Source organism: Neodiprion fabricii, chromosome 5 (genome assembly GCF_021155785.1).
Source record: "Neodiprion fabricii isolate iyNeoFabr1 chromosome 5, iyNeoFabr1.1, whole genome shotgun sequence".
NCBI lineage: Eukaryota > Metazoa > Arthropoda > Insecta > Hymenoptera > Diprionidae > Neodiprion > Neodiprion fabricii.
In genome coordinates, this window is record NC_060243.1 from 1,479,315 (window position 1) to 1,506,054 (window position 26,740).

General features: G+C 41.5%; 2 protein-coding genes and 1 long non-coding RNA gene across 12 annotated transcripts in view; 2 read left to right on the plus strand and 1 right to left on the minus strand.

Annotated features, from left to right (window-relative positions):
• Positions 1-25,622, plus strand: LOC124183944. The gene is made up of 3 exons (XR_006871089.1): positions 1-63; positions 3,467-3,556; positions 25,599-25,622. It is a non-coding gene; the product is annotated as an uncharacterized LOC124183944 (long non-coding RNA).
• Positions 1-26,740, plus strand: part of LOC124183938 (phosphatase and actin regulator 1-like) — a 161,542-nt gene that overhangs the window by 103,587 nt on the left and 31,215 nt on the right. The window lies entirely within an intron of this gene.
• Positions 3,989-6,182, minus strand: LOC124183941. 2 transcript variants are annotated; one of them, XM_046573161.1, is made up of 5 exons: positions 5,915-6,182; positions 5,702-5,781; positions 5,098-5,211; positions 4,896-4,964; positions 3,989-4,770 (listed from the first exon to the last, which is right to left on the minus strand). In XM_046573161.1, exons 1-5 carry the CDS (start codon positions 5,998-6,000, stop codon positions 4,691-4,693), a joined length of 429 nt encoding a protein of 142 aa, XP_046429117.1. In that variant the 5' UTR covers positions 6,001-6,182; the 3' UTR covers positions 3,989-4,690. The 2 variants fall into 2 exon arrangements, with proteins under 2 accessions (XP_046429117.1, XP_046429118.1); XM_046573162.1 differs by lacking the exon at positions 4,896-4,964.

Genomic DNA, 26,740 nt, shown 5'->3' on the forward strand with positions numbered 1-26,740 from the left:
ACGTATACCAATTTCGTCGATCAGACAGCTCGGGATTCGTGATTGGAATATCTAATCGCCGAGGTAAGATATATAGATTCTACGTACCTACGACCCAGCGGACAATAAAACCGATCGTTCGTTTACGGGCAACCTCAGTAGTTTCGATGCTTGTATCACGAAGAAGCGCGGAGAGTTATCGTTATCGACAAAATGAGATCGGGTAGAATATTTTGCAACATGAATTATACTCCTTCGTTGATTATCGTTCGTTCGGGCTTTTACGCAAAATAGAATATATCCCGCGCACTCGGCACGATTCTCCGTTATTTGTACATGTATATATATATATATCGTACCGAGTGGGAGTTTGATCGATCAAAAACGTGCGTCCGCCGTTCAGTCGCATATAATTAATAACCGTTAACCGATGACCGTACCTGGTGGTCACTGGACGACCACCGCCTCTAATTAAAGATCGAAGACCGCAGTGCCGAACGCGACTTGTGCCGATAACTTCCGGTTTCGAAATCCCGCGGCTTGCGTCGATCGGTGTAAGGTTGGATCCGATGATGGGATACATCATGGGGTGTTCCTGCTTCAAAGGCTCTGGCCTTTCGCATCTCTTTCAAGGTTTGTTACCGCGGATCGTTTGCCTTTTGGATCAATCGAAAACGCCGGACTTTTGCTTTTAATAATTTTCATCCGGTTGTATCGAATTCACGGATCAGCCGATTTGTGATAAGATTGACTATTCGGAAATTTAATTACGGACTCCGGTTGCCCGTTATTCGTTATCACAGTGGCTGTAAGATACCGCGTTAAGTTACAGTGTTGTCAGTTTTTTTACTTGCGTAATTATTCTTTATGTTGTGTCGGTCGAGGAGTCGTTCACTTGAGAAATCGTTGAACCATTTCATACGAAATCGGACAGGCAATCGCTAAAAGTCCCTGGAAATCGCTCGAATCCCATGATTCCTGATTTCCACAAGATTACTCGTAATGTGTAGAAAATCGCGTGATCTCGGGAATTTCCTTTTCAAGCAAACAAAAATTTATCGATAAAAGTGAAAAAAGTTTCAAGTGTTCGCAAAAACGATTGCGAGAGAAGAAAGAAATTAACCGCAAATTAATTATTGTTAATCCGTAATAATCAATCAATGTTCGTTTCTCGACAGTCTGGATATCAATGACTTCTGAAATTTAGAAATCACTCGCAAGTCCCGACGACAAGTTCAAAAATAAGCAGAAATCGTACCAAGTCGCAGGTAATCTCATTGATTCGGAAATCACGGGAATCGATTCCTTTTGGAAATCGTCGTCAGTAAGGCTAAACAGCAGGATTCAGATGGTTCGGGTTTATCGCCAATTGTCGATGCAGGCTGCAGCTTTCGTCCCGAATTTCCGGACACCAACCAACGAAATCCTGATTTTACGCATAAAGCTTTCGGCACAATAACTTCCCATCCAATCGGCGGATCGAACGCATCCGTGTCACCGGATCTGCGGTACCTAGAACATGTTCGAATTCGCTCCGATGCGTTCAAAACCGTCAGAATTACACGGCTGGGTAGATTCGTTATCGAATTCTACTATCCTGTCAATTTCCAGGCTTGATCGTCGGCCTTTTTTGGTTTTTCTCGTAAGATAATTCTCAAGTCTTATTGGTCTAGATATTTTAATTCAATCTGCTAATGGATTTGTAATGATTATTATCCAAGCGGAATAATTAGGTACTGTTATTCAAAAGTTTACCGCAAGCTTTTGTCCTACAGCTTATCCTTAACTTTCATTTTACTTGAGTGCTGCTCGGCTGTGTGTGAGAATTATATTACGACGAAGACTACGGCTGTATTGGTGAGAGGGGGATTAAACTTTACTTTTTACGGTTTGTATTAAGGTATTAATCAACCCCGCGGGTAGAACTTGTTTCCATGAAATAATATTGTAGACGCTCGTTGAATAGAAAATTTACTTCACTTTCACTGCAGGCTTGAAAAATGTAGCGATAAAGTCGACGAGGTTAATAATTAGTAACGTAATAACGTGACGAGACCTCGGAAAAAGAATCCATATTTTTTTTTTTCAACTTTAGAATTTCAGAACAGTTTTTACGTATAACAATTGAGTTGATAAAAAAAAATAATACGAGTATCCGGTTGTGCTTTATTGCTATTTACCGAATTTCAGACAATCCCAAGTTGTGAAACGAGGATTATCTTCACAGAAATGCAACGTTGCGATAACGCTACTAACTTCAAGCTTATTAAAATGATCAATTTTTTCCAAACCCATGATCATAAACGTACCTTGACAAAGACCTGAGCTTCTCTGCTCAATACTTTGCGAAATTTATCCGGATTCTTTCACCCTGCGTTATTATTCCATGCGAACTATACTCGGCGAAAGTTCAGCGGCAGTTCGTTCATCTTTCAGTGATAAACGGCAGGATGGTGTAAAATTAAGTATTACTCTGAATCTCGCGGGCGTTTTGCCAGAACCTTACGAACTGTTCCGCATCCTGCAAACGAATATTTAGCTTTGCTTGCTTTGTTCGGAGAAAACGAAGCGATTTGTCTTGCAAACCTTGGCCAAATTGATGCTTGGAATACAAAAGCGCCGGTATGGATGGATATATATTTTTTTAATGAAAAACGTTTCACCGTCCAAGCGAAACGAATCAATTTTCCTGGCGCCAATATTATACAACTAATACCCGCAATACAATTCACAGTTTGCAAACTCCAATTGAGCGATGCGTCACGTTCGTATTTCTAATCGCTCAACCCTTTCGGTCACAGAGCCACTGAAGTGGTTGCACCCTTCTTCTTTTTTTCTCTTGTCATTTCTTTTATATTTCATGCAGAATCCTGAATTTTTTTTTTTTTTACATTTTCAGATAAAAAGAATAATTGAACTTTGAAACGATGAAGATTGTTTGTGAATCCATAATTGTTTATAATTGTTATAAATAAACATGTAGAAAAAAGAAGTATTTTCGTGAACGTAATTCGTTGGCAGAAAAATTTGATAACTAAAGTGTATTAAAAATGCTTGGAATTCATTGGTTGACAGAGATCTCAGAATGGTCGTTAGATTTTACAAAATTCAATGCGTCGGGGTAATTTTCACCCTTCTGAAGAGGTGCGTGTATATATAGTATTGGAAATTGTACCTATTCTCGGCCTAAAATCGCGTTGTCTTGAAATAAATGTTTATATAAATCTCATTCAAGAATACTGTCTAAACCAATCTTGATAATTCGTCCAATTTTAGGGTTTGTTCTTAGTTTTATTAAATATATAATAAACGTTTGACTGCACCTCCCATGCCAAATAAAAAAAAAAAACCGAATCGCGTGACGGTAAGGGTCAATCCCATTGAAATATACCGCGGAACGAAAAACGTTGATAAATTGAAATATCGTCGATGATCAATGAAGTTTCGCTCTGCTTTAATCGTACGTTTTTTTTTCCGTTTGTTTCAGGTAATCCTCTTTTTTCAAGTCAGTATCGAGATAAAAATAACAGCGGTAAATTCGTGTGATAATCTCGACGCTTTAACTACAGGGTGATGGGTGAGTAATTGAGTATAGCCGATATTACAGTGCGATTTATAATTGTTTTTCAACGTTCGAACGAACGTCTCGACGGATTTTTTACAAGAGAACGCTGCGACCCAGCCTCCTTTGCAAAGCTTTTCATGCAATATTTATCCTCGAGTTGACTCGTTAGTCTAATTGACCTAATTGAGGGAGAGAGCGAGAGAGAGAGAGAGAGGGGCACGTGTGGATTTTCACAAATTGACCCGCTCTCGCGGCTCTCGCGGCTCTCGCTTTTACCACCCTTTCATACGTCCATTCGTTTTACGGTTAAGGCGCTCCGCCGGATGATGGATGACGGTATGGAAGGTTGATTATTAATCCGCGGACAAAGTGGACGCGTTTATACAAAATCCAGAGGCGTGTTCACAGGGTGGAGTCGGCGATGGGAAGAAAGAAAAACACAAATTTCAATCAACGGTTGATCGTACAATAAAAAAGACACAACATCTGGTCAACTTTATTTCATATAGATAATATGATACAAGTTTTTTGCAAAATCAGTCAATAATATTATAAGAATAAAAAAGAAATAATGGAAGATCGTTTCGTAGTGTATGTATATAAAAGCAATGCGTTTAATTACATACGTGATTAAATTTAGCTACTTACTATTCGATGAATCGATATGATAGACAGGCACACGTTGGGTGTCTATAAATATGTAGTTTCTTGTTCGCGTATTAAGAATTATAAGAATTATTTTATATAATATAGTTAGCAGAATATAATTTTTTTTATCTTATAATCAGATACAAAAATTTCTTGCCTTGTTACATATATATATATATATTATATATTATATATTATATATATACCCAGTTTTCACTTGACTCAATCTTTCCATGTAATGAGACTTTTATACTATACAATGGAATCTGCAACGCGCTGAATTTTTGCAAACACGTTTGTTTCCGTGATAAAAAAAAAAAACTGCATTGAATACGATATGCTGTGGATATATATTAGTGAGTATAGCTGATTAAGGTGCGTATAGTTAACGTGCGTTACGTAATTATCATCATGCGTAGAGATTTGTCTCCTGAAATTTTGTCGTATGCATGGAATGATTGGCGTTCAAAAATTCAGGTTGAAAAAGTAGAGAAACAATCAATTTTTTATCGGTTCGTCCAGTTTCAAAATTCGCACCACGTCGACAGGGTTCAGCTTTTTCGGTCTACAGTAAAGTGCTGAAAGTGAAATGAATCGATTAGTTTTTCGAATAAAAAAGGGAACAAACTGTGTGTTATCAATGTAGTTGACTCGTAACGGTTGTTGGTTTTTTTTTTTTTAATTTGGATTTGTTACTAATTACTTTTTTTATAACCCTCGTAGTCGACGGCGCATCGGAGGCAGCAAAAGCAACAAATCAGTAGAATCACGGCTGTAAAATAGATGCGTATTAAAAACGTTAATTTTCGACTTACGTATTCACGCGACACGACACGTCTTCTTTCTTTCTTTCTTTCCTTGCGCTACGAAATATACGTGTATTATGTATAAAATGTATAGCTTACAAAACAAGATGGCCACCGCTATCGGCATGTTGAACATTAGACCAGATCTCGAGTAATAATCTCCTCCCTGGCTCGAGCCTTGATCATTGTTTACGAGTAATTTATCTTCCGTATCTAAAAACAACATTTACTATCAACATTATCCCTCCCTGTGTTTTGTTTCCAATTGAGTGTTATTAACGATCGTTGCCTCGGTAAAGAGAACCGAACGTCAAGCAGTGTTTACGACCAATAATTATTGAATTATCGTAACGACGAAACGAGAGTATATATATATATATATGTATGTATGTATGTATGTATATATATCTACATAATAATGTCGTGTACCAAGAAACGAGATGCAAAAATTCCGGGGCAAGGGAGGGAGGGAGGGGTGGGGGGAGAGGAGGCTGACCGATCTCATCGAAAGACGTTGGCACTCGGCAAGGAACGCGTTCTTAATTACTCGATTAACCTCCAGTGATTGCGGTCAACTGGAGAGAAGTATTTTCGTCAATTAAAACCGACGCACGACTTGATACTCCGCTCCGTGCGTTGAGGATGAAAATTCTTATCTAGTTTTGTTTTTGCGCGAGAACGTCGCGTCATATTGTTGTTTTACCTTCGTCAAGCTCGTACGTGACGGGCTTTGATGGTGGTCGCTCGGTGTTACCGATGATGAAATTGTCCGGCCGGATGCTTCTGCGTCATAAAAACAAGAGAGTTAAAAGCAGGCGAACCGCATTTCGATTCCGTATTACCGGGATCAAAACAGGGGGAATTCTTTCTGAGGTGGTTAAGAGAGTAAGCGATTAGAACATGTTATCGCACGCACCTTGAGGCGACACACGTAATGGCGCCGAGGAGCAGCGCGACGAGTGACGTCAGAATCTGAGCTTGGCTGGTGACTTGAGGGTACATCGCGTTGGGTTGCGTTGCGTTGCGTTGCGTTTCGACGAGTGCGTGGCTCGCGGTGTCGGAATCGAAACTGACCACTGGCGCATCCTCTCGAGCTTTCGCGACGAGAGAGGGGGAGTGTTGTTCGAACGAACGTGGTATCGTATACCAACGTCGAGTAAACCCCGAGCACACCGTTGCGGACTTGTTCGAAACGCGGTTTAGTGAGGAGTGACGGTTTCACCTCGAGCGCGCAACTCAACGCCCAGTATCGACGTTAATCGTGAAACTAGGTGCAAGGTGAGTTTACCAGTTATCGACACCTTTGTACCTAATTTTTGAACCTCGTTTTTTACAAAATTATACATTTTTACGACACAAATGTTTTTTGTTTTGGAATTTGAAAACTAAGGTTCAAGCAGATGCAAACAAGTAATGGTCAGTAATTGGGAGAGGGTCGATAACTGGGAGACTCGTTTTATCAACCTACCGTGTGACCGCTTTTCGGACAAGGCAGAAACGCATCCTTACACTCTGGGTGAAAACGCTCGGATGCGGTTGACTTCCGGTCGATTCGCGTTCCCCGAACAACTTAACGTGACTTGACTAGGTATCGATGACGATTCTGGCAAAGTACTTGTAACTCCAATTGCTTTCAGTGGTCTTCAATAGGTGGTTGCTTGGATGTTAAATCCGATACCGATGAACCCAGAACTGCATTTTTATTTTTGCCGTTTCGGATACCCGATGAATACTCGGTTTTTTTTTATTATTATTTATAGATCATTAAATTGTAAGAGATTCGGAATTTTCACGTACCTATAGCTAATATATTTGAGTGTTGAACTGACCCTTCTTTTTTCATTTGCAAGGTCCGTTCGCAGAGTAGGAAAACTTAACGACCATTCCACGTCGTTGTACACTCACGTACCGTATATTGAAAAAGTGCGGAACTTGTTTCAAGGATACTTGATGTCGAACGAAAAAGAAACGAAACTAAAACCGAGCGTTACAAATCATTTGAAATTTTATCGCAGGTCGAAATTGACGGTATAAATATATCTTGTTATTATACGGCTGATCATACGGTTGATTCGCTTCCCTGATTTTGAGTCCAAACAAGGATCTAAACGTTTCGGAGAATTGTCGCTTAATCCAAATGCAAGAATAAATCTTCGTGCGGCGTTGTGGTCTTAGCTTTGCTGGTATTCGACGTTGGGAATCGGGTTTAAACAAGTTAACGCGGCTGGATATCATGAAATTTTCACCTAGATACAATTATTGTCGAGGCAAAAAGTTTAAGACATCGGTGTAAAGGGGCTGATGAAAATGATTGTAAGCGTGAGAGAATTCCCAACGGAAACTTCACTCCTCAAACCAAAGCCTGCTGGCTGGCGGCGCGTTCTATCGATTCGAAAGCTTTTCAGCTTGCACCCACGACACGTGGCGCCATCTCCACGACGTTTTTCAAAAAGCTCCGATGCGTACCGATCGATACTCAAGACTGGCTTGCACGGTGCTGCCGCAAGCCTCACGTCGTCGAATTCGACAAGCAAGCGAAAGCTCGGAGCTTTTCTGCCCGCACTTTCGCACGGATATTACCCTTGACAGAACTCTCCGATTTTTCGCCCTTCGGATCGATATTCGATAATTTCCACCCTATCACGTACGGACCTACGAAAATGCTTTACTTATTCGGCTGACGGTTATATACGCGAAAGCTCGTTTCTCAATATTATTCATTTCTCGGTTGTATAGCGATAAAAAATATTTAAGCTCCGCTCCGCGTACACTCCAAAAAAAGCTTTCCGCTGTACGGGCTTGATTTATATGTAATTTATATATACGAAGTTAATAATTTTCTTTGAAAGAAAAAGAATAAGAAGAAGAAGAAGAAGAAATCTATAGGACCGCGTAATTGGAATTGTGGCCTGTTTGAAATTCTCGACGACTCTCGGGCGTTTGAGAGGGGGGGGGGTTTATAATGACCTTTGGAACATGCGGGAGAGGGGAGAGAGCGTGTCGAGTATTGCCAGGTGAGCTTTAAAGTGTCGTCGGGATAAGGGTGAGGGTTGGACGTGGCACCTCGGGGAGCCAAGAAATCAGTAAATTAGTTTAATCCAGCTACGACGGACGGATCGTTAAGAGGCGAAGACGGCAGCGACGCGCTAACTTTCTGCGCGACACGACGTCACGGACCCCGGAGCTTTAACTTATTTCGGAAAGCAGAGAGAGAGGCGTGTTGTTTCTCAAAGCATCGTCGGCAGCTTGAGCTTGACAAAAGCGAGGGCCTCCTTTGCCAAAAACACGCCTTCTATTATTCCGGGGCTACGTCGAGATCTCGCAAGCACTCGTAGATGTTCGCAAGTTCGACTTTTCTTCCGCAAATACGAACGAACGTCCATCCATCATCGTTTATCAACGGGGGAGAGAAAAAAAAATTAACCGAAATTCTAAGGGTAGATAATACAGAGCGAAAACAAAAGATGATGGAAATATATTGTTGCATGTGAATTGTTTTATAGAAGCGTACGATGATCGTTTTTATTTGACCATTTCACCTCGGGTTTCAAAGAGGGAGAAGGTGAGAAAAGCAGAGGAAAAAAAAAAGAAAAAAAAAAAAAAACTCCCATCTCTAATTGAAAATTATTTACGTTCTTTGACGACGAAACGCGATTGATCTTCTCCTCTCCTCCCTTCTTTCTCCCAAATTCTGTATACCTCATTCATTTTCAATTTGTATTAAAAGTCCGCTATGGGTAGTCTATAATAATTATTATATGCGGGAGTAGGGAAAATTTCCTTACGTTTCAATGCGCACGAAAAATTATTCGGCGATAATTTTTGCTTCGTCAACGTTAACTTTTTACCCAAATACCTGTGTAAAGTATAATCTGAAAACCAGATTAGAAACGAACGAGAAATTAATAAAATTATACTCCCTTAGAATTATTGGTACGATGTAAAAAGTCGATGTCGTTCAACCGAAAATAACCTTCTGTATTTTATGTCTGGAATAAAGCAACTCAACCGTAATTAAACAACTCACAACACGTGTCAAAGGGTAGCGGATTGATTTAGGCCAATTCGTCAGCGTCTGGCGTTTTATTTTTCGAACTTGAATTCCTGCGGTAGCTGGAAATAAATTGGGTAGAAATTAACCCTAACCGCGGAATAATTTAGTCTCGGTTAAAAGTCACTTGGTCGCTGCAAATCCATCACTAACGATCAATTCTTTCTCTTTCTCCCTGCGTTCTACATTCTTATGTATTTCTGATTCTCTTTGCAACTTGTCCGATATACCGTCTGGCCGAATTTATCCGACCGTTACGATTTTCCACGACCCTTTGGCGACCCGTAATCTGTGCTTTCAATGAAAGGGTTCTTGGAATGAAAAATGAACGTAGAAGAATCTACAGTGTACGACTGAGCGTCGGTTTTTTTTTTCCCCTGTAACAATGTCCCTGCTATCCGCAGAAATAAAATGAGCGTAACTTTTTCATCGGATATTATTATACAATATCGTAGGAAATTGAACGCTTGACATACCGGTAAGCTGCGTTGGGTAGATGCTCGTTTATTATAACGCATGGTAAACACATTTTGACGCGAATCACAGAACAGCGGTACGAATAATGCCGAATAAAATCTGTAAAGCACGTAGATCCGGACGTAGATCACACGGAAGTTCGGAAAATGCCAATCGCAGGCTCGATACAAAGGAATTGGTTACGAAAGAAGGGAGCTTTTTTCAACGTACGCAAGGAGACAACGGCAGAAAGAAAAAAGGGTCGCTGCAAATTGACTTGGTTATTTTGTTATGGGAGAAAAAGAGGCGGTTATAACGATCGTCGTGTAAAGCGACACCCTCGTTCCCGTGTTTTACAATAATTTTCATACTCCGCGCGTGTATCATCGTCGCAAGAAGATGAGACACGACGCGTTCATTACGTCGTCGGGGTAATTGACGGTGTCAATCTCGCCAAAGATGAGTCCTTTGATTAGCCCGCGTCTCTCGTTACCCGTACCAGAATGACGTAAAGCTTCTTGCCACTGCTAATTCCACGCCGGGGATCGGAATCATAATCAGGGTGGCCACACACGAGGAAAACCTGGAAAACCTGGAAAACCTGGTAATTTCGGGGTATTTAAAAAAAAGGGTAATGGAAAACCTGGAATTGTCAGAGGATTTTTTACTTGGTCGTACAAATTGGCTTGGATTGTCTTTTTTTATACATTATAGTTTTCTTCAATTCGAATTGAATTTTAACCGAATGCAGAGTTAATAAGCTTCAGAACGATATAGATTTTAGTAAGCTAATAGAACTGGGAAAATGCCAGGAAAAACTAGGTTTGAAGTACTGGAAAAACCTGGAAAAATAATAATAAATAAATAATATTTTACATCGTGAATCTACATATTTTTTTTATCGAAGCGTAAAATTATCTCCGTAACACGAAAAAAATCTTTTTAATGTTTGGTTTTCCCGACCAAATTTTGGTCATTGCGAACAAATTTTTTTCCAATTGTGTTTATTGTAAAACGATAAAGATATTTTATCGTTTCCCTTTTATTTTGTTTTACCGACGAAAAATGAAAATTGATTCTTAAGCTAGAATAATTTTCTATCCGATCCACGAAGAATTGTTTCAATTTTAATATTCACGCCACGTACGTGATCGTTACAATCAAACAACTTTGAGCCCAATGTGAAGTGATCATCAATTGCGATAATCCGAACGACGTTTTTACTACATGCGATTCGTTGATAATCGCTGGTTAATCCCGCGTTAAGAAACGCGTGGTTAACTTCCAAGTCGACGGTAATGGCGCGAAAAGACAGTCAATATCCCTCAAGAAAACCCAGAGCTAAGGGGTAAAGTTACTGTATTGTAACGACGCGGAGGAATGAGAGCGAAAACCCGCCGCCCCGTTTTTGCCAAAGTAAATTGGATCGCCTCGAGCAGCGTAAGTCTACCACCTCAAATGATGCCCATTTATGATATTCAAATTCATGCCCACGTGTACGATTAATATTCGCTCGGTCAGTTGGATAATACAAATGAAATGTATGCGTATGATTTAATTGCCAAGTAACAGAATTAACAAGCTATTGTTAAATTACGCAGGTCGAGAAGAAAATATTAAATTTTTTTTTTCAGTTTCTACAGAGATAAGTAAATGTCAATTCTGTACATGGAACAATAACGAAAACCTTTGTTTGTTGCTTGTAAAATTTGTTTTTCTCTTTTTTACGTTTATAAATAAGTCTTGAAGTTTTTTGGTTGATAGCTGATACGGGTGCCTGTTTCAAAGAAAAACTTTTACGTTTTGGGTTTGATACGAGAAAGTCCGTACGAAAATAGAAGAAGTAGGAAATATATTCATTTTTCAATTTTGTTTATCAATTCTTTTACAGTTGTAGTTTATTATTTACTATTTTTTAATAAAAGTGATTTAAATGCGAAACTGAAGTTTGTTTGATTGTTATTTACAATAAATGTTTGAGGGAATAGATCAATATTTCTTAAAATGTGAAATATCGTTCTGGTTTCTACCGAAACAAACTTTATCCTATAAAACTATGTTTCCATTTATTAGCTACGTAGAAGAAATCAAAATTCGCGTCGACCGATTTTATCCATCATTATTCTCAGCTCACAAATCGGGCTATTATTGTCTAGCGTTACAATTTGTACACTTCAAGGCTGTGTTTCAACGCTGTTTAAACAAACACGATTGCGTATAAATATTATCCACAATTCGTGACGAACGATACAATTTTTGAGCAACAGCTTCCGCAGATAATCATATATTCGCTAATCGGAAAATACAAATCTGCACCTTAAACTTGAGAGATAGAAAAAAAAAAAAATTGTTCACCCAGGGATTCTTTTATTTTAACCGCAAATGCAAGAATTATATTTTGCTTCTGAAAATTCACCCATCTTAATACGTATACTGAATTTTTCACATCGTGTTTTCTCTTCTTCTTCATTTTCGCGAAATTCTCTCTCCTCTCTCCTCTCTCCTCTCTCTTTACTTTCATATTTTCTTCTCGCACTTCACAGCTGCAGGCTACGTTGCCCTATCTAGCGGAGGTGTAGATTCAGACGTGGCGTTGAATAAGCTGTAAATTCGCCGAAGGCGGTGAAGAGAAAAACGCGGTTGCAGTCGCCGAGGTGAATTCAAAGCGCGGAGGGACGCTCGTCTATTTTGTGACCTCGATGCATCCACTCGCTACTATTCCCGCATTATTATATCGACTCACCTTCCAAGTTTCATCCCTCGACGGGTTTTTCTTGGGGGTAAATTGAAAAGTAAAGAAAGACGAAGAAGAAGAAGAAGAAAAAAAAAACAAACAAATCGGAACAACGATGACCGACGATGATGATGACAATTTGCGGACAGGAATGATCGATCTCAGACATGAAATGGCCCCTGATCGAAGAAACCCTCCCGTTTTTATCCCGTCATCGTCGTTTTCGTCGTCGTCGATCCGACGCAATCAAACTGCCGGAACAATTTTATCATCCCTCGACTATTTCCACACGTGCGGAATAATCGAACGAACCAGTAAACGTAGAACGAACCGACCGCGCTTCTGAAATTCGTTCGTTTGTTCGTTCGTTTTCCAGTTTCAATCGTCCTCCTCCTCCTCTTACTCCTCTTCTTCCTCCTCCTTCCCCTCGGATCGCACACTTTCAAACCACCATTTGCCATCTCGTCTATGCTTATAGAGGTACGACCACCACCAGCAACCACTTTTTCCACTTCTACAGCTCTACGAGTGATCCGTTGTGAGATATACGCTCGTCCCGAGGAGTTTCCTAGAGTGAGCTTGGAAATCCCGGCGTCGTTTACTCGGAGGAAATACCGTTAGGAATGTTAATCTGCAAGTTTTACATACCCGCGGTGAATCTAGAGGAATGGAAAAAGAAGTAGGAAAAAAAGAAAATGCGAATGAGAAAATTCTTCTCTTGTCTCTCGGGCTTCTTTGAGCTTGGAACTTGGATTGAACCAGCCGATCCTTATCTATGCGAGTTGATCAAACGGCTGTTGTAATCTTGTTTTTTTTTTTTTCTTTTTCACCTTCTCTTTGCATCCGCGATAAATAATCCGGTACAGGTGGTGCAGCGTGTATAAAACAACTACGTGCAATTAAAAGTTTTCTCAACTTTAGAAAACGAGAAAAATAATCTTAAACGAATCCCCGACAATCCGTTCGGTTCTGTTCACGTCCATCTCTCTATTTTTCTGGATTACATGTATATTGTAATTGGGTTTAGAATCTTTTTACAAACTTATCCGATCTATAATAAAGTCGAAACGTCACGAGGCGTAAAACCAGTTATACAAAAAAGAAGCAAGAAACATCCTTCGCTGGGAATTTTTCTCGTTCGAAGGGAAAATCTCGTATCCAACAATTGGACGAAGAAAGAAAGAAAGAAAAAAAGAGAAAAGGAATAGAAACGTGCCCCGAAACTCTCCGATCCAAAAAGTTCAATCAATTAACGCTTCCTTCGGTCGGCACTGTTGCTACAGTGTTCTTGCTGCGAGACAACCGATTCAATTAAGCTCTCAAACCATTCTCGCAGCAAGGCAACGAGCCCGCCGTGTTCTTGCTCTAATACGTGTGTGTGTGTGTGTGTGTGTGTTTGTGTCATACTGTAACCGTACACGTGTGTATTTATACGCAGGTGTTGTAGCGCCATCATCGATGTACGTATCAGCTCTTACAGCTGAATGAAACGAGCTTTCGAAAAAAAAAAAGAAAAAAAAAAAAGAAAAACAATTACACTGATTACAGCCTTCACTTTTTCCCACGTCTCGCCGTTTTCTTCTTCAACTTCGGTTGCTTGAAATTCGTGGCCGGTATCTAAGGTGGGGGAGGGGGGGGGGACTCAAAATCAAAGAAAGACCAAAAAATCGACCGGTCGAAAAGCTGGAATTTTTGAGATGCGAATCTCAAAACAACGAATGATCAGCGTACCGAAGTTAAGATTTTTCATAAATCACTCAGGATAATGACTGTTTTTCCTAAAGTTTACCTAATCAATCGATCTATTGTTGGAAAAAGTATTTTCAGAATAGTCGTCGGCATTCCGAATGACCAAAGCACAGGATGTGGAGGTAGAGAAAGATGAAAGTTCCGTAAACTAAAAGTTCAGAGCGGCCGATGCTTCGAACACTTGCAAAGTCGAAAAAATTAACCGTCGACGATGAAAGTTCGGAAGGAGCAAAATAACGATTCGAAAAATGCAGAAGCGTTCAGCTGTCGAGCTGCTGCTCCTCCGGCACCACCGACGTCACCTTCAACCACCGCCCAACGCAACGTGACTTGCAAGCCTTGGTTGGCGCCGTCGTCCTTGATCCACAACCAGGATAACTCTGATATACCTAGCTATAAATTTGAGTAGTAATTAGCGAGGACAGTCGCTCGCTGATTGCTCCCCGCCTCGCCTCGTCGTTCGATCGTGCAAAACCATATTCTATGTATATATTACTTGATATTAAACCTTCTATCGTCCTTTTCTTACAGAAAATCTGAGGCCATGGTTTTTAAATTGATAATGAGACGGCACAACGACAGTTACCAGGGGTAATATTAAAGGTATTATTATTGGGTACCGTGTAAAAAAAAAATTGGCATTCATTAGCGTCGTGTTTCTTGAAAGGTTACCGGAAAAATCAGACAATGTCAGATTTCAATACACGTAAAAACCCTGTCAACGTTACCGACTTCAACCTCGTTCTGAATCCTGGTTTTTGGTAACCGGAAATGCGCGATCCGGGCTCGACAGGCTCGCTTCGTCCCTTTCCAGAGACCGTAGAACCTCCGAACACCGATCTCATCTCGAGGTCGAGGTCAACTCGGCGACACGAGGCAAGTGCTCCGGCAAGTCTGTGTCGACTGCAATCAAGGTCCGCCCACGCGTCTTCTCTTCCTTCCTTTCCGTCCCATCCCATCCAGCCACCGCTCGACGAAACCCGGGGATTCGGATGCACCTTGGCTCTTTGAAAGGACCAGGAAGCTCTGCAGGATCACCGCCTTATGCTCGTCTCGATCTTTATCCCAGGGGCTATTTTCTCACGTGTTGAGTGACGAGTGGTTTTCCAAGATTGCGATCTTACATGATATTCTTCGGTTTTGATCGATTTTAAATCTGTATCAATTTGCACGATTATATTGAGTGATTTCGAGCAGCCCTCATCCTGATTTTCAAGCGATTTCAATGAATTTCCGATCGAATTTCAAGTCATTCCTTTTCCTCGGCTTTTTAAAGATTTTTTTTTTTTTTTTACAATTTTCAGCTTTTGCAAAGTGATTGTTGACAGATTTTTCTCAAATCACTTCACGTTAAGTGGAGTCCTGATTCCAAGAAGCGAATAACCGCCTGGTTTTCTCATTGAAATAAGTTTCACCCTTGATTTACTTCATCGATTCTTTTCTAAATCCATCGAATTTCCCCATGCCACCTATTATTTATACCTACCGTAATTGCGCTATTTTTGAACACTATTTGAAAAATGGGGAAGAGGGAGAGAGGAAGGGAATGGGGGGTGGGGGGTGGGTATCTGTCAAGAGCTGCAGGAAAGGTTGACCGGGTTTATTGACGGTTTTTTTTTTATTTTTTTTTATTTTGCACTACCAACATGCGAGGGATTATTTTTTTGCCTGCTCCTCTTTTTCTTTATCTTTTATTTTATTTTATTTTATTTTATTTTATTTTTTTTTCATTTCCGATGCCAGAGGCGGATTTTCTAATATTCTAAAATATCGGAAACGTTGTAAATATTCCGCGATGCGGAATTTCATACCAAAAAGTATGCCGAAGGGTAGTTGATTCGCGCAAACTGCATGCGATGTACGCGTTTATAATTACTTTTCAAACCGCATGACAAGGGGTTGGACACCTTTTTTTTTTTCTTTATCCCCTGTCAATAACGATTATTGGCCCCGATTTCACCGTGCTAATTTTCTACATCACATCGAAGTGCGAATATTCGCAGTTTATAAGTCAGTCAGGAGGTAAAGAGTGATAACGAGGTGTAGACGCTTTTGATGTTGCAAATTTGGGAACAACTTTTTTTAACTTCTATTCGTTGCTGCCTGATTTTTTCTTTCGTCTCTCTTTTTTTTTGTATCTTTCTTTCATTTGTCTATATTTCGTTAACAATCTGTACATTGTATTATTCTCTCTTCTATTTCACTATGACCTAATCTCAGGCTATGGCATAAATAAATCACATCTCATCGAGTTTGATCTTTCTCGGGCCGTTTTGTTACGATCTGCAGCGGTTGACCACGTACGAGGTGTACGAGCGAAGTTTAGTCTCGTCTCGGGAATTTAGAAAAAAAAATTCTTTTTTTTCCCCGTCAAAATAAACTAATTACCAAGACGAATTATCGTACGTATCACAAAGACCTGGGAATTAAAGGGAACAATGGAAACTACACACCGCGAAACGTGAGAGAGCGCGAATTATACCGAGAGGAGGTCCAAGGCTTGGCTCTTTGATCAAGATGTCGCTGAAGCCGATAAAATCACAAAGGTATACGTGTATGTGGGCATCGTACTTGGACTACTCGGTGAAACAAGTCGTATTAATTATAACTACGTACTTGAATGCAGATCTAAGAGGTTTACAAACTCCGCGAAAGCAGCTGCGCCGTTGTAATAGGTATAAAAATAAAATGCCGTGAAGGGGGGGGGGGGGGGGGGGGGGAGGGGGAGGGGGAGAGAACCGAGATAAATGATAATTCGACGTGTAATCACGAATTGGCGTAATACTTATCGATAGATGAAAATACCTGCAACGAATTAATAACAAATATCTATGTTATGAAAATGATTAGGTATCTCATTTTTATCGGACTGCGATATTCATAAATACGCAGTGACATTTCGCGTATTAAATCATGCTCACTGACCCAGTGGCTGCACGAAATGAGTGAGTATCGAGGTGAATTTCAAACGCAGTTTACCTCGGAAATTGACAAACGAGCCCCGTGAGAGAAGAAAGCAGTGTGGGACAATGATATACTCTCTCTTTCTCTGTCTCTCTCGCTCTAATATTTTCTTTGCTGTTTATTGAAATTGTTAATGTAATTTTTTATGATTTTCTCTAGTTATTTTCTTCAGTCTAGTTTTTTTTGTACTATATTTACCGTTATCTTTCCTGTATTGATATCTGTTTTCTTTGCTTTTTTGTAATCTGTTCACAGTTTTTTTTCGGCGTCCTTAGGGGATTTTGTATTGTATTTCTCTCTCTGTTTCAAGTTCGGCCGATGGATTCGGCTGCATATGCTGGCTCCACAGAATCCGATATGTCCGTCAATAATTTATCCAGGGCATTGCGGAGTATTGCGCAAACGCATTCCATTTACCATGCACGTTCATTACGTCGCGTTGTCCCTTCCATCCTAGAGACGTAATCATCGAGGGAACGAATCGACCTCCACGGATATCGTTTACCTCGCGATGATTTTTGCGATGCGCAAAACAGTAAGGCGCGTTTTTTTTTTCTTTCTCACATCTCGTAATTGGGAAAAATTCTTGGGTCTGTCATCGCTGGAAGACAGGTTCTGTTTAACTTACGAAATGTTCAAAATGGCGTCGTTAACGCGAGTGACGATGATAAGCGTCGTTTGACGGCTGTTCGAAAAGGCACTCCGACGAGTTACGACGTCGTTACCACAGCGGAAATATTCGCGGGATTCTCGATTCAAGGGAGTCCTTACGGCCCCCGGTGTAAACTGTGTAATGGTACCTGTAACATATAACCAGATACCTAAAGTTAGTTGGTATATTACACGATCATACCGCGTGTGGCATTTTCTTTAACGTTTCTCGACCTGCGTTATGACGACGGTACTCAAATTCTTGCATAACAATTTTTATCGTTTGTCGCGTTTGTAAATTAAATCCAAATAATGCCAAAGTAGCTTCTGCTGCTGCTGCTACGAGTTAAACTGCAAAGATGTAGTTCCCTTTCTTTTCTTCTCCTACTTTTCAGGACCTTGTACAATTTTCGCTCGACGTCAAACCCTCTTCTCGTCGTCGACAGAGTTTTCCCATTTTCCCAATTTTCCCCCATCCGCTTTAGGGAAAGCGGGACACATCGAGTGTGCACAACTCGGGAAACTTGACGAAACGCAACCGCGGCGAGGCTTTCGCCTGAAAGAGATGAACAAAGTGTTGTATGCGATATTAGGTGGAGCGGTCCCGAATGATTGATGGCAATTGACGATAATCCCTCGACGCTCCGAAGGAGCGAGAATTATTTACCAATCCATAACCCCGTAGGAATTTTTGGCCTCCTATACCTGGATTATAATATCCGATCCGCGTGAGACGTTACTCAAATTCAGTATATAAAGGAGAAACGAAATTTCAGAGACGAGATATTCTTCTTTTGCTGGTTGGGAAATATATAGATATGTACGTCGGTTTGACGGTGGTTCCTGTGAACTTTGGATCGCTCTCAACGACGGATGTTTGCATCTTCATTTCGGTACCTAGTCGGTCGTTTGTTCTTGTCACTTGGGTTCGATGTGAACATTATTTAAACCGAAACTCTACAAGATGGTATTAAACGAACACGGATTTACGTCCGGGTAATATACCGTATCCAATAACAACAACGACAACAATAATAACAGATGGTGGAGAGATTTGATGGGAGCTTTGTAGCCGATCCAACGTTTATGCGACGTGGATTCACGCGAACTCAATCATCTTCGCCAAATCCCTCGACTGATGGGCAATTTCACTTTCCCGTAATGCGATTATTGGTCATGATCGCTATGATTAACCGGCCGATATTCTCGCCCCGTGAAACCGTCGATGCCGCTTGACGCGGATGTCTTGGAAGCTTTTCCGGCTGGTGTAAAAGCTCCTGGAATTCGACAGCTGCATAACTCGAGCACACTTTTCTCGCAATATGATCTGCCTTGTTTTTTGTTGTTTTGCGGCTTGGTAAACAATCTCCGTGAAGGTCTAACCGCGATCAGTCAACATGCCCTGGGGGTCTTGGACAAGAACTACACATTCAAGTTTCATCCCTCAGACGTTGTTGCTTGGACTTTCTTTCTCTCTCTCTCTTTCTCGTCAGTTTATGTTTACCAAGATCGAGTTACATGCCCGGAGGAAATCCGAGAATAGCGGCGCCCAGAAAACTGTGACTCTGATTCTTTGTCCGTCTATAATTAAACTCTGCAAGAATAATGCGAGGAGAGCGTAAATGCTGCAGCCATCAGCAACGAAACGGCGAAACTTACGCTGCGGAAACTGACGTTTTATATTCGGCGGTAAACGCCCCGTGACCTTGCGTTTTTTCAACTTCTTTTTCCTCTTCCTCTCTCGTCACTGTAAATATACAGACAAGTCATAGTTGTCTTGAGTTCGTCGAGGTGGGTTAACCACGTTTTTGCGAATAACACCGGTCGAAACGAATTTTGAATCTGGGTTCTAGATGTTAAATTTTGATTTATTTTGCGTAACTAATAGATGAAACTACAAATGTCAAAGAATTGATAAACAAAGTTTAAAAATGAATATTTTTCCTACTTCTTCTATTTTCTCAAACGTAATCTCCCGTCATTCTCTCTTTGTGTAATCAAATCTCTCCGCACGCACCGCAGTCCAGAACATGATGGATCAATAAACAACGAGCAACGAGCGAGACTCCATGTGCAGTTGGACATTTCGCGTTTGTCGAGACTGTTGGAAACGCAAAAATACACGCTGTGAATTATAGCGTGTTTTTCGCACGCCCGCGTTGATTCGGCGAGGTGTGCGTGCAACGTTTAATTTTTTCTTAATTTTTTATCAAATACCTCGGTAGGTAGAAACATGCCGGAGCAAAGTAGACGCGAGTCGTTGGCCGTTAGCGATTCAGAGCGAGCTGTTGTCAAATTTAACCTTCAGAAAATTTGCGCAACTTTGGCGAGAAAAACTTGAGGGTTAAAACGATACGTCCCGAGACTGACGCTTTCATTGGCAATAACTCATCGGCTTGTCTGCGAAACTCTCCGGCATCGCGGCACCTGCAGCGGAATGACGGACGTGATGCGAAGTCATCGAGATTGGTATATCGGCTGGTGGGAGAGCGGCCCCTAAATTGATCCCGATCTCTATGTCATAATTAACCCCCTGTGTAATACGGTTAGCGTTAATCCGCTGATATCCATCTCCGTGAACAGGAGAATGAACTGGGAATGGGATTTGAGGGTCGACGCTGCTGATACGCCCTCCGACGTTCCATCAAAATCGCTCGCAGCGATGTTCCTCGATTCGAGAATATTACGCTTGCGCGATATATGTATGCATTCGCGTACGTGTATAAAGGGGATTGATTTTGAATTTCCGTTGCGTCGACGTATGTGCGGAATGTAGTTGTGATAATCGGATAAAAATCATTTCCTCTAGTATTTCGCAAACGTAAACTCTGCACGGAAAAATGGAGCTTGTTAGCCGTGTTTTTAGTTTCTGATTTTTCGAGCAACCGGTTCATTTATATTTTTTTAACTGGAAAACAGTGCGGAGAAAACTTTGGTAAATCCGTTTGAATAAAACAACGCGGTATCGAGCGCGCGTGTAAATAAATATCGATATGTACAGTAGTATGTAATGTGCGGGAATGCGTTAAAAATATTTGACAATAAACAAACAAACGAGGAATTAAAAACGACGTCTGCTAAATTGACAGAACCCAAGGAACACAACAAACAAGTATAGTTATTTATTGGTCTTTTGTTGTTAATTGGTCGATTAGTTGACTTGATACTTTAGCTAACACAGCCACTTATTTTGTTATATCATTCAATCTGCAGGGTGGTAAAAATTTAGTGATATTTTGTTGTTTATTCGTTGCATTACTTTCAATATTACTGGTGCAAATTTTCGAAAATCGAGCTTTGCTGTAGAAAATGTAAAATTTGCGAATCATACACATTTTTTTTTCTTTTTTTTTATATATATATATATATATACGTAGAAATAAGGGATGTCCACCTTTTCATCTCGTCCTTGTTTAGCAAAAATCAACCGAGATTTTGAATCAGGTGTAAAAAAGCATTGGCGAAAAGAGAGAAAGAATAAAACTGACGTAGTATATGAGCGGAGAAGGAAAAAAAAAAAAAATTCCCTAGAGAAATTCCCCGTGTGGCTTCTGAAATTAGGGTTGGAAACCGTCGGTTTTACGCTCAGGAATATAAATATGAAACTGGCTTTGGAAAGTGGGGAAAATAGAAGAAGGAAAAGAGATCGACGATGGTGATGGAAAAGGAAAAGAAAAAAAAGAAACACCAGCAGCCGTATATGATTTATTATCGGTATAAACGCCGTGCGACGATATTTTTTGAAGAGCGCTAATACTTATGCCCAGCCACGTAGGTGTATACATAAAACCATATGTGTACATATGTGATATGCATAGGCCGCCCACCTATGCACATAAGTACGTACCTTATAACCCGGCCCGACCTTCGCGATTACGAGGAACTTGACAACTCGGTGGATTTGGGAAAAGCTCGAATCGAGCGAGCATCGAAGCAGCAGCAGAAGCAGCAACGGCGTCGTCTTTATGCTTTTTGAAATAGTGCCGCCGTTGCTGCAACGGCGCCCGATGTAAAGCCCAAGGGGCGTAAATCTTATCGTTGGCTTGTCTTTTTCTTAATATATATTTCTGTATTTTTTTTTTTTTTTTTTTTTATTCTTATTTCTTTTCTCTCCCCTTCTGCTCTCTTCAATTTATTTCGTACGATCGTCCGACAGAGAAAGAACTACGGCGAATAATCGGGTCCTATAACTTTTGATTATATGCCCTGGGGTTTAATTTTGACGACACCCTTTTCGATTAAAAATTTAAAACATACGGAGTATCGATTCCATTCGTGATGAATGAACCTGAATCTGCGGCTGGTAAATCTGGCTTTGATGGAAGGTCAGGGTCAAGGTCGTCCGCGAAATTGAACGACCATTTTTCTTACTCGAAATTCAAACTATGGTACCAGTGAACCTTCCACGCGCTGCTGCTGCGACTTGATTAGGTGTAAATCTTGCACGTGAAATGATATTTCATCAGTCTTGAGCGTCACTTCCGGGTACTCGATCTGCAGTCTTCTCTCTAGACTTTCCTGAACGTGATTTTGTTTTTCTCATTCGTCGGAAATCCGTAATATTCTCAATTTCATTGAATGTGATTTGAAACCCTTTTGGAAAGGGAACAATCTTTCCTCGGCCAGGTTTCTTGACGCTCTGCTGTTGCTGCCGCTCCGGGGCATTGGTAATAAGAAATTACTGTTCCAAAGGAGATGAAAGAAATTTCGTGACGGTGTGCGGGAGGGAAGATAAGAAAATTAGAAAATGTCATTAAACTTGCGGCCCGGAGGGTGAGGTTACTTTTTACGTAAACAATTTTCTCGATGCGGAGGCGATGTGTACCAGATATACAAAATGAGAGAAGAAGAAGAATAATTCGGGGGTGGGGGAGAGGCGAAGAAAAGCTCTGCGGTCATTCCAGATCTGCTGAATATAAATTTAAAATTTCCATTCCGACGTCTGGTATCTTATACATCGAATTCCTCGAGCTTAAATATAATAAGTATACGTGAGATGCGCGATCGGGTTTTGAATAAATTCGAGACCACATTGTACCGATTAGTGTTTATAATTGACACACATTTTAATATCTACATAAGCGCAATGGGCTCTTGATGTCTCGATGTTTAACGAGTGTCTGAATTCGATGGGAAATTTCATGGAAAATGTACACGTAGATGATTGATGTTGACCCGATACCAGTTTGGTTCTAACCGACTCGACACAAAGAGCCAAGAAATAGGGTAATTCTTACTCCTATTGGTTCGCCTTTTTCTGAGCGAGAGACACACGTCTTCTGTATATAAAGAGTCTTCAATTTTCGTTCCTGATATTTTCTAGCTAGCTTGGCGAGGACTGCAGAGTTCTCTTTCTCAAGTCACTCGCTGCTTTTGCCACCCAGACGTCGAAACTTCAAGCCCATCGGCCCTCCAAGGCGCGATTGGATCCGAACAGAATTTATATCACAATTAGCTCCACTCGTGTGATCGATGTGACCACATTTTTCTCATTGCTCGCGGTTGACCCTCAAGCCTGAACGATAGATTGCACGTCAATCTTGTAGAAGCGGAATATCATACCTGCTGAAAAGAATTCCTCGTTGTGTACAACGTGAGCGGTCGTATTCATGCTCGTCGTGAAAATTCTCAAACAGCGTGGAATTTTTTGGTACGCGACATGTATACGTATGCATACTTGTTGTATGTACAGTAAATATACAAAGTGTACGAAATTTCGTGGCTCGAGCGCCATCTCATAAAACTCTTCATCCATATTGAAATTTGAGGAATGACCGAGATGCTTGAAGACGTCCGAGCTTCATCGGAACAAAGGACGCACGCCTGTCCCGTCGTCTCGATTTTTCTCAAATGGAAAAGCTTTGCTGCTGAATTCGCTGTCTAGAAAAAGCTCAAATTTTCGCCGCTACTTGCTTCGTAGGGGTTTTTTCCCCATCTGACGTCTGACAGTGGGTATAAATTGTTGAGAATTTCCCTATCCGTTCGCTACGAGGTTAACCGAGATTAATGTCAGAGGTTGCTATCCCGCGGGGTAGCTTTCCGTCTTCGTAACCGTACAGGTTACCGGCTCGCTTGGTTCGTTGAATTAGCGGGAGGGAGGGGAAGGGCCAACCTCTGTTCGTGAAGTTTCATCCCGATATTCAAACGCTACCTGCAAGCTCCGAAACAACCTCGTTCCGGGATTGCGAACCAACTGTTGTCGGGAAGAGGAAACCACGATTCCCTGGCTCAACAACGGCTGACGATGAACGTTGGCCGTATTTCCGTTCCAAGGACTTGGTCGTCTGGCTCCAAGTAATCAAGGCACGACGAACCCTCAGCCACGTCGCTACTTCACGATTGACCGACGGTGAGCAATCCAGCGCCGAGTGTCGTCTGCATTTGATATTGTTTTTATTGTCCCGCAATCGCCGTGTCGAACGTTGGACGATTCGAGTTATTGGTTGGGTTGGTGCTACACGCGTGACGTGAGGAAACACGGCGTGTTCTTGGGCATCCATTGCCGCTTCGGTAATTGAGAATGTACCCTCGCATAACGTCTTTAATATTTAACTATGATTGTAGCGACGTCATGCTACAATCACTATCGCGTGACCTTGCTACCGCGCATCTTGGTTCAGAGCACATCTTGTTTTCGTAAATTATGGTTACACGCGTCTGCAACCGTAATTTGGCGGTGCTTCGAACTTCTTCTGTTTCCGTTGCGCCCGCGTAAGAGGCTAGACTTTTAATCGAGAGCTTTTTAGTACATACCTACTCTGTACAATACCGGCCTAACTAATCCCTACCGAGCTTCTGCGGCTGGCAGGGTTTGTGCAATGATTTTGAGCTCAAGTGCCTGGCGCTTCTCGACGTCTGACATCGAGTGGCTTCGGCTCCTCTTAATTATTTCGTCTCTTACCGAGAATTTCACTCCACCTTGGCAGGTTCTGCTGCGATTCCGGACCTTCCACCCTTGTTATCTCCCAAAGGCAGTTGTAACAACCGTCCTGAGACTCGGAAGTAATTTCATCTAAGACGAAGTATGAATACAAGACGAGCAGAGAATCTGGGACCACGCGACTAGACCAATGGCCAATAACGCACTCAAATCTTGAGACGAGGTGAATTTCTACGTGACCCACGGCACGTGACCCTTCGACGACCGGGTCTGCACTCCGCAGAGAGAAAGAGACATTCGTAAACCAACACTCTGTCGGATATTCTTTATCCAGCGTGGGTGTTGGTTCGGTGGAAAGAAGGTAGGAAGGAAGGAAGGAAGGTACTTTCGCCAGACGACGACGTAACGGTGGAAATGTCCCGTGGGAAAACCTGGGAAGTAGTTTTACCAGAGACGTAGCAATACTGATGAACCCTGAGATAATAAAAGGAAGAACCTTGACTTACACGCGCTCCTTGTTCTTACCTCTGGTCTTGTTTTTCTTCTCCAATATCCTCAATTTAACGTCTGGTCTCGTATATACCTGTTTCGGAAGCATCGCCGAGGACGTGCCCAAGGGATCTTTTCTTTCCCCAAAAGAGTTTAATCGAACTTTGAACTGCCCGTCTCGATTCGATATTGAGACGATATTTTTCAACGACAGGGAGACCCAATTTCGACAGTGGAAACGGCCTTGATCAATTCTCTAACCTCTTTCCAGCCGCCCCCCCCCCCCTTCCCCCCCAAGTTGTAAACGGCTTCTGGATTCTTGTATACGGGGAATTGCTACCCTTATCACTTACCATCGTTTTCCACCCCCGCTCGTACTTTCCTACTCCAATTTTCGCAACGATTCGAACACGTTGTCGGGTCGCTCTCTACAAGGTACAGGAGTGATTAAGTCTGACTCCAATAATTTCAAAGGGGTTCGTCTCATTAACGTTACAAATTGTCGGAGCAGCACGATCAGCTCTAGGAAATTCTGTCTAACTTAATCGCACTAATTATCAACTTGTATACAATGTGATCAATTTGTCAATAACCTTATTTTCACTTTTTTTTTTTTTTTGTTTCAGGTGAGACACTGAAATAAATCCAAGCCAGCTGTAAGTTGAACTAGTCTCTTTGCGTTTGTCTCAACAGCGTCACGGTGAGATTAATTTATTACATGTCCTTCTCACAGTGCCGACTTTAATTGTAATTTTTTTTTTTTGTTTATCTTACATACCGGTAGCGCGTATTGCGGTCTTGTTTGTACAACAACGTTGATAACGGCTCGCAGAAATGTGTACTGACCATTAAAATAGAGCTTTCACCTATTTACCGGGGGTGACATAAGATGCTGGAAGTATGATCTCCTCTGATTTATTTTCACACTCGAAACGGACTATCGATTCAAAAATGTCTTTCCTCCTTTTTCACCACGTGTGCCAGTACTCGCTCGCTTAATTCGTCTTTCCTGTACTTGAGCGCTCCGACGTCACGAGGGGCTGAGAGTACCCAGTCGTTCAATTCTCTTTTTCCTCGCCGAGTTTTAACTACCATTAGGCGTACACGTATACATACTTTACGTATCCCGTGTATGCTCAACTTCGCCAACTCTAATCCATCGTACACACGAGCATTCGGCACGGTATAAGGTGAAAGTATGCGTGTAAAGTTCCTCGAGCTTTGACCGAATCGGTTATATTTTTTCTATTGTTTTTTTTTTCTTCTTTTCCGCGGTGATAAAAAATTATAACAAATGAATAAACAAATGGAAAGAAAAGCAATTACGGAAAGCTCGCGCGTGGTAACGTGAGTTTAATTTGAACAAGGTGTAACGGCTACCTTGGCAGAGAGACACGCGAACGAGTCGGGTCAGTTACTAACTAATTTTGAGCGTGGGCGACTTTGCATATTTCCTCGGGTCTCCCGGTGCCCTGGGAATTATTGCAAAACGGTTGTGTTGGCAGCGGGTGGAAGGCATGCGTGCCCTTCCGCGTTTCTCTCCCTCCTTTATCCCCCTTTTCGTTCCCTCTGTGCAGGCAAAGGCTGCTGGTGGTAGGTCGTGTAATTACGTGAATACTTAACACCCTTGTCGGGCCTGGTCGCTTTGTTAGCTTCTGCACTGCCAGCTAAAACCAAATTATACATGTCTCTTTTGGCAAAAGCGACCTCCGCAACCCGTTTTCAAACCGGGGTTCGCTCTCCTGTAGATTCATCAATGCCCGCTTTT

Coding starts and splice junctions, on each gene's coding strand:
- LOC124183941 (XM_046573161.1), bottom strand. CDS start 6,000: ATGTACCCTCAAGTCACCAGCCAAGCTCAGATTCTGACGTCACTCGTC. Junction 4,965..5,097: donor AGCGGTGGCCATCTTGTTTT/GTAAGCTATACA, acceptor TCTATTTTACAG/CCGTGATTCTACTGATTTGT. Junction 4,771..4,895: donor CTACGAGGGTTATAAAAAAA/GTAATTAGTAAC, acceptor TTTCACTTTCAG/CACTTTACTGTAGACCGAAA.